The sequence below is a fragment of the Frankliniella occidentalis genome, unplaced genomic scaffold, assembly GCF_000697945.3.
Source record: "Frankliniella occidentalis isolate FOCC.00 unplaced genomic scaffold, Focc_3.1 Scaffold1, whole genome shotgun sequence".
NCBI lineage: Eukaryota > Metazoa > Arthropoda > Insecta > Thysanoptera > Thripidae > Frankliniella > Frankliniella occidentalis.
Genome location: NW_026267131.1, coordinates 1,402,674 through 1,417,705, shown reverse-complemented (window position 1 = coordinate 1,417,705; position 15,032 = coordinate 1,402,674). Strand labels below are relative to the sequence as shown.

The following is a 15,032-nucleotide window of genomic DNA, read 5'->3' as shown; positions in this document are numbered from 1 at the left end:
GGCGAGGTTGGGTGGGGCGGGGTGAGGTGAGGTGAGGCAAAGCGGGCCCTTCAGCCCTGCCGTCAGAGCTGCATGAAAAGAGAGGGCCTCCGCTAGTCGTCGGATCTCTGAGACCATCATAGAAAGTAAAGGGGCCCTCTCTATCTCTCTCTCTCCCTTTCCATGGAAGAAAGGACGGGGTATGGTAGAACTGTGGAGTGTGTATGGTGAAGGAGCCCAATGAGTAGGTGGGCCGAGTACTGTGATGTTGCGCACTTGTGAGTGTTCGCAAGCGCTATAGTTGGCTTTTAAAGTGTTCAACAGAGGGGGTTGAACACTTGCAAGTGTTGGACAGTTAAGTTGGACACTTTACAAGTGTGGTAACGGCGGAGGTGACGGGGAGTGGGCGGGGTGGCGTCGTAGGCGATGTGAGCCCGGGCCCGCCTGCGCAGTGCTACGCCGTGCTACGCCGTGCAACGCCGTGCTATACGCAGTGCATGTCTAAGCGGACGCCTGTTCTGTTCCAGAGCCAGCGGCCCAAGAACGCCCGCCTGCGCGCTTTGGGAGTGCTTCGGCTTGTGAGCTGGCGGCGCGAGCGCGACGACGACGGCGGGGCCGGCGCGGGCGGGGCCGGCCTTGGGGGCCCCGCGGCCGCCTCGACGGGCTCCTCCTCCGAGCACGCCGCCCACGTCCTGTGTCACCGGGGAAGCAGAGGCTCGCAGGGCTCCGAGGTAGGCGCCGACGGGGAGTGGTGAACGTTGGTGGTGGCCCAATCCGGTGCCCTGGAGGGAGTTAAGAAAAAAAAAAGATTGTTTATTCGTTTATTTGTCAATGATCATTTTATTTGAGAGCGGGATATTTATGTTATTGAGAATGCACGCTGTACCTGTACGTCCGTGCTAGGGTACTGGAAATATACAGGGAATGTGAAAGGTGGCACCTCCGAACTTGTTCACTGTGGCATATACTCAGGTACCTCCGGGTACCCCCGGGTACCCCCACAGTGAACGTAACGTTCACTCAAAGTGTGTGGAAACGTTATGATAAACGTTTCACGGCCCACTGTCCTCTTGCGAATGAGGTAGGCGAGGCGCTGCTGGGCCGCCGGCTCCACACAGCTGCTTGGCGGGTTGGCCTATGCCGCGCGTTGCAGGCGTTCTCCGCTATGGACCCCTTATAGTCCTACAGGAAACAGGTGTATGCTCAGCCGTACCCAAGTTAGTACGGACAGTCCAGAAAATAGTTGAACAAAATATTCTCTACTTATTACTTGCTTGCTATTACTTTCTTGGCAGTAAATATTTCAGAGTACACTTTTGTTTCTCCCACCCCACAAAAAATATACTTCGTCCTAAAATGAATGTTTGAAAACTGAGCCTGCCGTGGGTCAATTTGTAGAGTAGTACTGAAGGCGCTACTAGTCAGGACGCAGAGTACTTGTTTCTTTTGATGACTTGAATGCTCAGAAGTGCTGCCGCAGCTTGTAGATTTTGTATCCTCGACAGCGCGACAGTTCGAGCGGCCCGGAGGAGATATGTCGTGGGGGAAATGTCTGTACGTTATTGCAGGTGTTTGCGTGTTGCATTGCAGGTCTCCTGCACCACCGAGTGGAGCGAGGTGCACTCCACGAGCTGCCTCAGACAAGGTCAGTCGGGCTGGGCTGCGCAGGCAACAACCATTAACGCTTCTCTGCGCGGGTCCCTGGAATCCACGATGTGTTCTTTCTGCTTTGCAGGGGAGGGCTCGTAGGTAGTTGACCGCCACCCCGCTGCAGATCGTTGTCCTTGTCCCGCCCCCTCTTGCGAAGCTTGCATGTACCGCCCCTGTGTTGATGGGTAGGCTTGTGTGTGTTTTGACAGTAGCGGCGGCGACCTGGGCGGACGGCGCGCTGCCGAGCTCTGCCGAGCTGCTGGGTGGTCGGCTGACCTGAGGCTTAGTGGTCTTGTTTCAGTGCCGTAGCTTGGGGTGAGCGAGGGCGAGGGGGCCGTGGGGACTGCAAGTGTGAGGGAAACTCTCTGGCCCGCGACAGAGCGCCGCTGCATGCCGGTGCTCCTGCCGACCCTTGTCAGCGCCAACCCCCCTGACCGCCGACGTGTCTGTTGCAGGTGTCGATTCCTCTGTCTGCTCTCTCAGCGACGCCCACGACGGCGGACCGCAAGCTCACGCTCAAGAGCGCGCTCAAGGGCGGCTCAAGGGCGGCGACGGATCCGTCTCCTCGGTGCAGGTTACCTTCGCGGAGCCCGCAGGGGGGCCCCGGGTCCGCTTCCCCGAGAACGATCGCTTTCGCCTCTCCCAACGGAGCAGCAGCGCTCCTGGCATCCCCTCCGGAGCCGGCGCCGCCCCTGGGCTGCCCGCCGGGATGCCCGCCGGGCCCGGCGCCGGCCCTGGCCTCTATGGGGGCCGTATGTTCGAGCTGCGGGGAAACGCTTCGGGCCTCGCTCGGGGCGCCGCAGCCGGTGCCAGACGTAACGGCTGTGGCCGTGGCAAGGGAGCGGGCCGAGCTGGAGGGGCAGCTGGCGGGGCAGCTGAGGTGACATCGTCCGTGTGAGGGCGGCAGGTGCGGGGCAGCTGCCGCCGCGGCTGCGGGCACGTCCGTGTGAGGACAGCCAGCTGCAGTGCCGCGGCTAGCGGGGCAGCTGACGTGTCAGCTGCCGTGTCAGCTGTGAGGTGACATATCGTCTGTGTGAGGACGGCAGGTGCGGGGCAGCAGCCGCGGCTGCTACGGTCACCTGCGCTTGAGGACAGCGAGCTGCATTTCAAGTGATGGTGAACGGGCCGCGGCTCTGGGACAGCTGTGCCCGCGCGGACAGCCAGCAGCTGCTGCTGCGGGACAGCGGACATCAGTGATGCACATGTCCACTGTGTGCAGACAGCAGCAGAAGTTGGCTGCAAGAGTCCGGGAACGTGTTATGTTAGCGTGGAGAGTGGACAGCAGCTTGAAGCCGGAATTCTTCCTGCGGACGTGGACAGGTGGCTGCTGGCCAGCCCAAGTGGACAATAGTTGTAAGAGTAGTATGGGGGTGTCTACTCGGAGAGTCTCCCCTTGTCAGAGATATCTAATTCGAAAAAGAAGCTTGTAGGGACACTTTTATCAGCCTCAATCTGTGAAAATAGAATAATTGTTTCAAACAAAAACGAAAAAAACAAACAAACTGCAAGCTTATCTATGGACCCGTCCTAGTTCTCTCTCTATTCCTGTACGAGTGCAACTTGGCTTTGTCATCCTGTCAGTACCCTAAAGCATTTTTGGAAGAAGTACTTATAAAGAACTCAAGTATACTCTATAGATTTATTTTCACATGGGAATTCTCTTAATTTATTTTCTTGTATTGTTTCCACAAAGATAATGATGACAACTTTGTCATACAGATTCTCTGTTTAGTTATTGAAGCTACCAACTTTTGTCTAGTCTTAGTCTTAGAAAAGTGTGTTTCGTACAGTCTTTGAACTACATTCCTTATTTACTAAACTTGTCCCAGATGAAGTATATTCTGTTAAAGTGCTAGTCATAAGCAGTCATTGGCAATCTGCTCCCCCTGGGAAAACGTTTTTGTCCCAAAATCGTCATCACTGTGACGTTTTTTGTCAGCACCAGTGACCTCACATGTGAAAATATTGTAACCCCGTGGGTCATGAGAGGTCAATCAAGTAATTGTGAGGAAAACGTTCTCCTTTTGCCATTCTCTTATATTTTCTCTGATAGTTTAACAGGCAGTCATTGGTGGTAAAAATTTACAACACTCTTCATCCCGCACTCGTTTACCTTTTTAAAAAATTAGATTTATAATGTTTAAAAAGTCAAGTGTGATCCTATCCTTCATTTAAAATGACTAAAAAGTGTATCATCTATGAAAAGTAGCACACACAAAAACAAAAATGATCTGGCACCACAGTTGAATTTCTGATTAACTCATCTCAGACATACCCTTCAATACTATGTATGTGGGGTCTGTATGCCAGGGAGTGGGAGTGGGAAAAGGGCTCATTTAAGTTGTCAGCGCAATCATACATATTTCCTGCACTTGATGTAGTACTTAATAATCAGTACCAACTGTCATAAGAGATCTCAAATTGTATGTTAGTTCTAAAAATCTTTATAATGTGACACACTCAAATAAAACCTTTATTGCATGCATTCCAATATTCGTACATGCATATATTAAGAAGAAAATTTTCTTTTAAATTTTGAGGGTGGCACCAATTTTAAAATGTTTTTATTTTTTATGTGCCTGTAGGTTGTGAATTATCTCTCAGCACTTATCATGTTTACTGAAGATGGACATTCTTCTCTTCATTCCTAACCGACTGTGATTAAAAATATAAACCTAAAACAAATACTCTCTATGTGTTTTGCACCTTCTGTTTATTTATTTCTCGTAAACATACGAGTATCCTACCCAACGAACAGTGACGCGAGTTGTTTCAAATATAGCGGCACCGATCTCATCGCCCTGTTACACTTGTGAGACGTAATAGGAAATTCGCCATACTTCCGCCAACCGCAATACGAATATGATTATGTGCTAAACACACACACACGCACACATACACACGCAGACGATTCACCCCGTAGCAGACCGCTTTTCATGTCGGTCTTCTGGCTCTAATTACATTAAAGTTTCCCCTTTGCCTGGTAGCACAGAGATTCCAAAGCGAGCCAACGCTCGCCGCAATTGTCGAAAATGTTATTCGGCAACGCGGACGAGATTCTCGACGCATTTAAGATGGTTGTGCCGTATTATTTGCTGATCGCCTTGCCCCTTATGATCATCATCTCACCGGTAAACCCCGTGGCAGGAGCTCAGGAGTTTCCAGCTTTTAGAATGCAGCAGTATGACTTACACGGTGTTCCTCACGGTACGTCTCAGCATGGTACTTAAATATTTCAGTCAGCTTTCATTGAAATCTGTGACCAAGTTTTTAAGGTTAGGGCACTCTCCGTCAGCTGACTAAACTGCTTATTAGATGTTGTCCTCAATTTCATAAAACTCTTTCCATGTGTTATTTTCTGCGTCATCCGTGTGCTTTGTGAATTTCAATTTATCTTTTAAGTGAATAAATTTGTCAAATAAAGTTTTCATCCTGCTTTTAAACAATCTATGTCATTTTATCTTTTGCTCCATCAGGTTGCCGATCTTCTATTGTAAGCTTGGATGGGAGAGGCTTGAGTAGCTGGTCTTCTTCACGTCACTGTGTCTTAGCTCGTATAGAAGATTTGACTGTGGATCTGTATCGAGACATACGCACTCGAGCTGGGGCACTCCTTGTGATTTTGCCAAAACAAGAAGAAATGGCAAAATTATCAGACACTGCCAAGCAGGTAACGGTCTTTGAGTTTCAGCAGTTTCTGACAGTTTTACTTTTGTTTTGTCTTGTGTGATGATGATAATTTTCTTATCTTTTATTATTGCTTCCAGCACATTCTTTCCTTGGAATCAGCTATGATGCAGCAAGAGACCCAAATTCCAGTATATTTTTCACACTGGACGCCTGAGGTTCAATCTATTTTGGAGGATATTGACGAGATATCTCCAGCCTCAAACCAAAAGGGAACTGCTGCTGAGGGTAAATTTTATAAGTATTTATATCTTTTGGGTGTTTGCCCTCTTTGGCAGCATTCTTATATTGCTACTCTCTTACTCTTTTGTTTGGTTTTACAGCAATGATCAATCAGATCTCAGCAAATGGATACCAGATTGTTGTTGGAGCAGGCCACCCTTCAGTGCGTTCTGAAATAAGTATAGCCAATATTCATGTAAGTAATAAGTCAACAATCATTTATATTACATCAACATTTGTATTTATTGCATTTTTGTTAAATGTGACCTATAATTTTATTTGGATAGTGTTATATTTGAGCCTTTTTCTACTTTGCAGGGAAAACTGGTTGGAAATGGCCATGAAGACAAATTACCAACTGTTGTTGTCACAGCGCATTATGACAGTTTTGCTGTGATTCCTGTATGAAAATCTTGCTTTTGAAAGCACAGAATCGTTTAAGACAAGTTAACTTGTGTTGATAACACTTTGGTTCTTTTTCAGGGAGAATCTTATGGAGCCAATTCAAATGCTGCTGGTGTGGCAATGCTTTTGGAATTAGCACGACTTATGTCATCACTCTATTCTGACACCCGTACACACCCCCGGTACAACTTGGTCTTTCTTTTAACTGGAGGGGGTAAAATGAATTATCAGGGCAGTAAGAAATGGCTTGAAGATCAAGTTGATGGTGAAAATGCTCTACCTCAGGTGTGTGTGCAAATGCAAAAGTTATGGATATGAAATTAAAACAAATTTGTAACATTGTTGGCAATTTTCCCCGCAGGATAGTACTTACGTTCTTTGCTTGGACTCTATTGCTGGTTCCGGACCCATCTATTACCATGTCTCAAAACCACCAAAGGAAGGAAGTGTTGGAGATCGCTTAGTAAAATCTTTGAACACTGCAGCTGAGCAAGAAGAACCAACAACTGCTGTTGTGCTCAATCACAAGAAGATTAATCTAGCCGAGGAAACACTAGCTTGGGAACATGAAAGATTTAGCATGAAGAGACTACCTGCTGCAACATTGTCAACTGTTAAGGTAACAATTTATCATACTTCACTTATAGGGACTGTACATTTTTAAAAGATGATTGAAGTCGCCCTCCCCCTCCACTTTTTGCTGCTTTTGTTGCCCAAACCATGCCTGCAGCGAAGAGGCTGAAGTCGCCGCCTTCAGTGGGGGGTGTAGAGGGCGGGTAGGGTACGGGGTGGTATCCCCAGGGGGAGGTCGCTTTCATATTTTCTGAAACATACTTTATTTTAAACAAAGAAATGTTCAATGTACTACAAACCTAACTATTGGTACTTTCAGAGCCACAAAGACTTCGCCCGGAGCTCCATTTTAGATACAAAGGATCAGCTTGATATATCAAGTCTTGCTCGTAATACACGGGTTGTTGCTGAGGCATTGGGAAAGCATATATTTGCCTTAAATTCAGGGAAAATCTTTAGTGATCAGTTGGTAGGTAAAAGATCATATGGATAAACATAATGGTTAATCTCAAAAACTTAAACTACTCTAATTATTTTATAATTTTTCTCCTCAGGGTGTTGATGAAAACTCCCTTCAAATGTGGATTGACTATCTAGCAAGTATGACCCGAGCTACTCATGTTGTATCACACAAGAACCACCAGGTGGTAGGAGCACTGAAAGATGCTCTGACGAAGTAAGCATAAATTCAGATTTGGATTTTGCAAATGTTAGCTACATCATTTCCACAAGTAATCAAAATGGAATGGTTTTATTTTCCAGATATCTCAAGGGTGTCAAAGTAACTTACATGGTCCCTGATAGACGTGACCCCGAGGTTGCTTTCTATGATCCGGTCAGAACTATTGTCAATGTATATAGGTAAGATCTTATCATATCTTTCTTCATTAAGTTTTGATATTTTATATTGATAATATAATGTGATCCCTCTCCTTTTCTTTCTTTTTTTTTTTTCAGTGTGAAGCCTGCCATATTTGACCTCATCTTAACCTTTGCAATTGTTGCATATCTCCTCATTATATACCTGGTCCTCCAAGTATGTATGATACTAAATGTTCATTTCATTTACAAATTTAAAATATCCTCACTAAAATATGTATGTGTCTTTGTTTCCAGAATTTCTCTTCAATTTACTCACTGTCAGCATCAATTGTAGGAGTGCGAAAAAATAAGTCTGATTAAATTGTTTGCCCTGCCATCATGCTTGGGCCCCTTATCTTGTAATATATGTGTGCTTATATGTTCCAAGTCAAGTGCACCTAGCTCTTATAGGAAAAAGCACCACGACATAAAATGATGTTTTCTCTGTGGGGCTCAAATGCTACAAGATTGCTCACAATGTCTATTGTTGTGACAGAATTTAATGCTTCAATACAAACTATGGGAAGGATCTGAAATGATCATATCTCAAGAGGTCTTCATTCCATATCTTTTCTTCATTACTTTCATCCTCTTATTTCAAGACATCGATGATAAGCAACAGTTGTTAACTTATTGGAAGATACAGCAGAATTTTTTTGATATTTTGCAGTGTTTTGTGGAGTATTTAGTCCAATTTTCATAATACTCTAATTGAGGGTTAAACTATCTAATAGTATACTAAATGGGTCCAGTTAAATTCAACTTCTATTTCAGCTTTTATTTGTTCTTTGTCTTAGAAACGGAGAGCTAAGGCTTCAAACTTAGATCCTTTTCCTATATTTTCAGCCTGTTTTTTACTGTGTAAACAAGAAATGCATGTTAAGTTAAAATGTCTCTAGTCGAATAGAAGGTATGGCAAGGGTTGATATTTTAATTTAGATGAGATCATGATCTCTTCCACTGATGGTGCCACTCTCTCACCCTTTATGATTTCATAAGGATTTGCATACTAATTATCACTCCTTGTACCTGTGTCAAAGTACTGTCGTTCTGTTTCTTTTTACCTCTGCATAGTTTAAGTGGTATCATGGTTTATGTGCTACATGTGTTTTTTCTCTGAAAAATCACCCTCAATGTAAATCCATTTTGAAAATAAATGTGTTCAGTGCCTATTATTAGTTTGTCATCTTTTGAGCTGATCATCGTGCAAACATTGGAAGAAGAGGTGAACATGTGATACAACATATAAATACGAGTGTTTAATGTTTCCACCAAAAGTAAATTAGCAATAAAAATCACAACAAAAAATAACTCTAAAGCACAAGCTAGACCAAAGGTAAAATACATAATGCTTAACAGCTCAAACACCTGATTCCTGTAAATACATTATGGTAGGTACTTAACATGATGAAAATATTTGGCAATAAGGCAAGAGTAGAATTTCTCTATTTCACAAAATAGAACAACACAGTGCAGGAATGTGAGTAAGAACAATGAGCTGGTGTGAGGAACCTAAGCAAGAACATTAATGAGGAGCTAAACCAACCTTTAACTGTTGATCAGTTTTGCTGCTGTATGCATGAACATCTTGCAGAGTTTACACAGAACAAGTTCAATGCTCAAAAAAATTATGCAAACATTGAAAATTTGAAAATGCAGTTTTCAGGGTGCAATTGCAATTGTTGTTTGAGTGCAACAGCAACAGCTCAAGGTTTGTGAGGCTCCTTGTGATGTTCTTCCAGCAAGGTAGCTCATTCATTGTCCTTCTGAGTAAGTAGTTACCATTGTTCCATCAGGAACAAACTTTGGACTGAAAAGGGGCTGTCTGCAAGGGCAACTAAAATTAAAATTAAATATCACAATACAATACAAAGATGATGTACCTATAAAAATAAAGAGTTGAAAGGCCAAATACAAAAAACATCCTAAAGCCATACTGCATTACAGTCACTAGACAAAGTAATTCTCTTTCCAACCAGTTGAGCATGTAGTACATTATATCACAAAATTTTTGAATGACAGAATAAAAAGAAATGTTTGTTAGCCTTTATACAAAGGGTCTAGAGGAAGCAGAATGTTAATCTTCAGAGGGTATCACAGTGTGTTTAAAAAAGGTAATTATTCCTCAATTAAACATTGAAAGTATGTAGTAACATGGCTCACACGCGTAACTTTAAACTTTAGAGCTTGTCAAATCCTCTTCATATACGGCCTTTCACAGAATTTTAAAACATTACAATTAAGTACTTAGAGCTATTTAAAAATATATATGTACTTGTAATAGAAGTTCACCTGTCATAAATAGGGCAAACTTTTATATGAGTGATCTACATGTATTCAATGAATACAAATAATTCTGGGAATAATGTGACATTACACTAAGTAGGCAGGATACAATTTTATTTTTAGGCTGGGCCCCAGATGACATCAAAATTTCTAGGATAACATAATGAACTTTGACTTTAGGAAGATTCAGTCCTACTAGTGCAACTATGCATTTCAAACAGCAAATACCAGCTAGAGACTACATTTTCCCTCCACAATGTTTTCATAATCAAAACTCAAAAAGCACCAGCATGTTTTAAAATATAAAGGTTCAGGGAAAGAAGAGGAAGGGAACCCTATGAGTTGGTAGAAATGACAGTAATTATCACAGTAATTCAAAGACAAAAAGTAAGACTTCACCATTAAGTCAAACAGCAATTGGGAAAATGGAAAACAGTCATAAGGATTAAAATAGGTATGCATAAAATTGTAAGGTACACTTATATGAGCCTAAGATCCAAATTTAACAAATAACTTCGGTAACTCATAAACAAGATATTTATTTACTGTTCTTGTATATAGAGGAATGTCAGTCACCTGTCAGGCTTATTCAAATGATGAATTGTAGCAAACAATTGAAAGCTTCAAACATAATCAAGAATGCAGTCAGTGCATTGTAGTTGCAAAATTAAAATTTCAGTTTGATTATTTTTGATTATTAACTACAGGACAATGGTTAAATACTTGCGTGAAGAGAAGGTGGCCAAGAATTGACTCAAATTTACAGAATAGATTAATTATAATTAATATAGTAAATGACATAGCAAGCACTTTAATTAGTCAAGAAGAACAAGGTGTCTTTTACCATATTGCAAATGATTACTAAAGTCATACTTTCAGTAGAACATTTTGGCCCCTCATTCTTAGAGACTGTTTACAAAGAACTATATTTATGAGTTTCAGAAAGCACTGCAACCGTCAATCTCAAAAAATCCATCATTAGGACCTAAGGACGGAATCAGTGCAGATTCACATTGACTTACAAAAGGCAGCTTCAAATAATTTGAAACATTCAGTACAGCTGGATGCAATACAGCATGAAGCATTCAGTTTGAAGATGATGCTAATAAAGCACCAAAATAGATTTATACCTACAGCTCTAATCGTTTCCATTTGTGTGAGGAAAGTAAACTAATAAAAAACCATCTGAAAAAAGTACTTTTCTGAAAAAAAAGAGTTAGCATGACCTGCTACTCCTCCCCTGAGCCATGTAGATTAATTTTTTTTTAAATGTCAATTTGAGTGTGCGTATGCAACATAGGTGGAGCTTTTTCACAACTTCAACTTAAGATTACGGTAGATACAGAAAATACTGCTGGACTAAATGAGGAATGCAGTTAGAAAAATTGTGAAAAAAACAATGTTCAAATTACATATACAGGACTCCAATAAGACCTTCACTCCGACTGCAGGTTTCTTTATGCTATGTCAATCCAGGACTGTGGTGCTTAGATACCTTGAGCTCCAGGGTGCAAAAATCCAAACAACCAGTCACCACTTAAATGGTAAACCTAGAACTATAGCAGTAAATAAAACTGTACCTACTAATCTATGGTAAAAGAATTAATTAACTTAATAGTGGTGTTAAAAAAACAGAACAATAAAACCACTATATTAAAGCAGTTCAAAAGTGATAAATTTTAGGGAAAGTAAGTAATTCTAATGACATGAAACAATCTCAATGGAAAATAAAACAAAAATTGTTTATGTAGCAAGCTTAACAAAAAAAGAAAGATGACAGGCTTTTAGAAAAGAAATACACAGTAGTAATCATCTACAATCCTATATTATGTATAAGGAGCATAAATCCCAGTAAAAATTCCAGTCTTACAGAAATGCCCAATCAATATCAATATATATATATAAATTAGCTAAGGGAGGTTTTTGTTTAAGTTTTAGGACAAAAGCCAGTTTAACAGACCAAAATCTTTGTCATGAGTGTTGCCATCTTTTTTTAGTTTCAATTAAAGCAGGAAAATATCGAAAAGAGTATGTCAGGTTGTTAACCCTTCAAAGACGACATTGTGCAGCTGAGGGTATTTAATGTCAATCCATAGAGGCCTAGTGATAAATTACAGTTTGAACATACTGTTGAGATGCCGAAATAACATTGTAAGAGTCGCTCTGACATCAAGACAACACTGGGGATGACAACTGCAAAATCGTTTCAAAGTCATTTTGTAATCCATTTCTAGTAAGGATACTTCACAAATTTTGGTGAAAAAAAAAAAATAGAATTTAAAAAGATGAAATATATCTTTCTGCACAAAAATAAGACAAACTTCAGGTAACAATGTACAAGACTCCATTATGAACTACTTAAAACACACAGATCATTTACAACATATCACACATCTCAGAAAAGAGATCACAGCAAGCTTTCTATTAGTGAGTTAAGACATTATATGCCATGTACAACAGACCAAAGTCTACAGTACAATTTCGTATTGTTGCTCTAAATCACCTCTTCAAAAAATTAATATTGTTACACCAATGCCTTCATAGAAAAATCAAAAGGGTTAACAATACCTTTCACTATGCCTGTGTACCTGCTGGAAAGCCTAAAGGAGAATCTTTTTTTAATTTTTTTTTTTTTTTTTTGAACTCTTAACAAAAGTTAAGGTTGAGACTAGACATGACATCAAGCACAGAGCTCAGAGTCATTTGCTGAGCGCCTTTGGGCCACTTCCTAATGATTCTCTGAGAATCTTCAGCTACTTGGCCACAGACTATATAAAATCTTAAACCCCTTTCCAAGTCTTAGAATGAGCTGAAAGCATCCCTGCAACTCAATAAAATGTACTCTACATATTTGTTCGTTGATATCCTGAAGATATTGGCCCAACATCTAAACTTTGACAACTATCGATGCTGTAACCAGTTATGGAATCAGGGCTTTGTAAGGATGCAGCATACAAAGGGTTAATAGGAGTATTAGCATCAAGTTGGGTACTGTTGTATACACTATTGTTCTGGAAACAAACAAATTTATTATACAGAAAGATAGTGAGGAAGACAGACAAATAAAACACTTGATTCAACTTACTTGGTATATGTAATCTGAGTCTGTTTTTAAAGATGAGAAACTTTGTTGATGAGGTAAAGAGACAGTATCGTCTTCCATATGGTCATCAACTTGAGCTTTGTATGAAAACATAATACTTGGTTGGGAAACTCTGAAATAAAACAAAACAAAATCCAAAATAATAGTACCAATAAGTATCCTGTAACTTCGATTGTTTTCTATAAGCCTATAAAAAAAGAAGTCTTACCCAAAAAATTCACTCAAAAATGCATAGTACACAAGTGGTGTCAGAAGAGTAAAATATGCATATGTTGTAACATCCACAATACACAAACCAGCATATAACTCATACAATAATAATCCCGAGCCCAATGACTGCATGCCATTCAGTAAACAAAGCAAAAAGATGTAGGTATAGAAGGAGCGCTTCGCTGGAAAATAAACATTGAGTTAACTATAAAGTCTATTAACATTAAATCTGACTCTAATGTGACTTTTGAATACATACTGGGCAATGCTAGTCGATCCCGAAGTTTAGTCCAGGGTAGAATTAAAATGCACATGTAGATCTGAAATAGGAAACACAAGGAATATTACGCATCTAATAAAGAACACGATAAAGTGATCTTAATTTCATGTTCTTGAACGTACAAATGTGAACACAATTGAACTGGCAAACCAGAACAACATGCCCCCATGACCAAAAAGGTTATAATCTTTTGAATCAACATGGAAATGCTCATCAGGTGACATCATTTCAAGAACAGCTTGAGAGATGGAAAATCCTAACGAAATAAAGGAAGTAACTAGTAATACATGGCGGATACTGCTACGACTGTCAAGATGACCTGCAATAAGGAATTTAAGTATTAGAAATAGTGGAACTTTTAAGATAAATTGATTAAAAAAAGTTATAGAAAGAAACAGTTACCAAATGCTAGTCCAAAGACCACTACACTCATTTCAGTAGCCAGAAGAAAGAATCGCACAGAAATCCAAAGTATTTTATCAGCATACTCTCCACTTACTGTAGCCGCATTTACAGTCATTGACACACAGCATCTGATTACACTGATGACAATGTTCGCAATAACCTAGAGAAATAAATACAAACTGTTCAGAGAGAGCACTTAATAATATACTGTAACAGGATAGTTTTATCAAAAAAAAATGTGCTTACCAAACCATAGAATGTCAGAAAAATAGGGCTAGAGGTTGCTCTAAGCTTGAGAATGGCTCTATTAAATCGAATACCAAGGAATACAAGAAACAGAACATTTGGTATTAATATTGCAAGATCCCAAATACGAACCCTAAATGAAGAAAAAAATGACAGAACGACAGTTAGCTCCCTTTCAACACATAAAAACTTTTCACATGTAAAACAGTAGAGTTCTCTGACCTCGAAAAGGCTATTTCTTCATAGAGAATTCTTTTGCAAAATGGATCGGAACTGGAGGATGTCCGCACCATAGCTTCAGCTGAAACCGAACTATCAGCCATTGTCACAGAGGCCCAACCTACAATAAAAACTCCAGTAAATGAAGTTTGAATGAACACTCTAAGAAATGATACAAGGACAAATTAGGTGTTTTGCAATGTGGAGTGCTGTCAGTCACAGCCTGTTGGTCATTCAGTTTTGTTTGAAAGGATGTTTATCTTTGATTGGTGAATCAGTGAATTGGGGAAGGTGAAGAAAATAGTGAGTCTAAAACCTTGCATCTAAACAAAATCACGAGACAAATTTCAATGTAGGTTCTTTTACCATCTGCATTCCCTACCACTTGAGAAAAATCATATCCTTGAGAGCTAACCATAGCCACCGTAGCAAGTTGACTGTTCACATGTGTATTAAAGTTCAACCTCATTCGAAAAGCACGATGAGACATTTCTTTGTTGTGTTACAGTAGTTTTCGAAGAAAAGCTAGATTTGTCAAGTGAGTGTTTGATGAAACGTCGTCTGCTTTCTGATCTTGGGATCATACAAATAACGTACCTGTTCCATAAAACGCACGTCACGTAGATGTTAGAATTGTTTTTAACTCATTCATAATACCACCATCAAAAACACTGATATTTTCTCAAAGATGTCCCATCTGTATCAAGAAAAAAAATTGCCAAGGCAAAGAAAAATATACAAAGCTGGGTTTTCAACGGCCCTCTTGATACCCCGATCAACACCTTGGAGATCCCCCCCAACCCAAGACTTTCACTCCGAGTGTAATTGTACTCTGATCGACAATGATACTATCTTATTTCCAAAGTAAATGTTTAAAGTAAGCCTTTCACTCGTCGGCAGGCACCC

At 40.7% G+C, this 15,032-nt stretch overlaps 3 protein-coding genes across 10 annotated transcripts in view; 2 read left to right on the top strand and 1 right to left on the bottom strand.

Moving 5' to 3' along the window:
* LOC113213447 (gonadotropin-releasing hormone II receptor-like) overlaps nucleotides 1-4,321 on the top strand; it is a 113,795-nt gene extending 109,474 nt beyond the window's left edge. For 5 of the 8 annotated variants that reach the window (XM_052275734.1, XM_052275685.1, XM_052275776.1 and 2 more), the window contains 3 exons: nucleotides 507-710; nucleotides 1,570-1,624; nucleotides 2,085-4,321. In XM_052275734.1, the coding sequence (XP_052131694.1) occupies nucleotides 507-710; nucleotides 1,570-1,624; nucleotides 2,085-2,527 (702 nt within the window). In that variant the 3' untranslated portion in view covers nucleotides 2,528-4,321. The remainder of the gene's footprint in view (nucleotides 1-506; nucleotides 711-1,569; nucleotides 1,625-2,084) is intronic. The other 3 variants (XM_052275861.1, XM_052275822.1, XM_052275907.1) reach the window with 3 other exon arrangements.
* A 197-nt stretch (nucleotides 4,322-4,518) lies between these two features.
* LOC113213554 (nicalin-1) lies at nucleotides 4,519-8,552 on the top strand. The gene is made up of 12 exons (XM_026432671.2): nucleotides 4,519-4,836; nucleotides 5,106-5,299; nucleotides 5,397-5,544; nucleotides 5,640-5,734; nucleotides 5,857-5,940; nucleotides 6,022-6,228; nucleotides 6,305-6,562; nucleotides 6,836-6,985; nucleotides 7,071-7,192; nucleotides 7,279-7,377; nucleotides 7,474-7,552; nucleotides 7,633-8,552. Exons 1-12 carry the CDS (start codon nucleotides 4,662-4,664, stop codon nucleotides 7,696-7,698), a joined length of 1,677 nt encoding a protein of 558 aa, XP_026288456.1. The 5' UTR covers nucleotides 4,519-4,661; the 3' UTR covers nucleotides 7,699-8,552.
* A 69-nt stretch (nucleotides 8,553-8,621) lies between these two features.
* On the bottom strand, nucleotides 8,622-14,956 carry LOC113213556 (transmembrane protein adipocyte-associated 1 homolog). Its single transcript, XM_026432673.2, has 9 exons — nucleotides 14,724-14,956; nucleotides 14,130-14,247; nucleotides 13,908-14,040; nucleotides 13,659-13,821; nucleotides 13,379-13,575; nucleotides 13,236-13,296; nucleotides 12,975-13,158; nucleotides 12,749-12,878; nucleotides 8,622-12,674 (listed from the first exon to the last, which is right to left on the bottom strand). The coding sequence occupies exons 2-9, from the start codon at nucleotides 14,228-14,230 to the stop codon at nucleotides 12,507-12,509; spliced, it is 1,137 nt and encodes a 378-aa protein (XP_026288458.1). The 5' UTR covers nucleotides 14,231-14,247; nucleotides 14,724-14,956; the 3' UTR covers nucleotides 8,622-12,506.
* Between the last annotated feature and the right edge of the window lie 76 nt (nucleotides 14,957-15,032).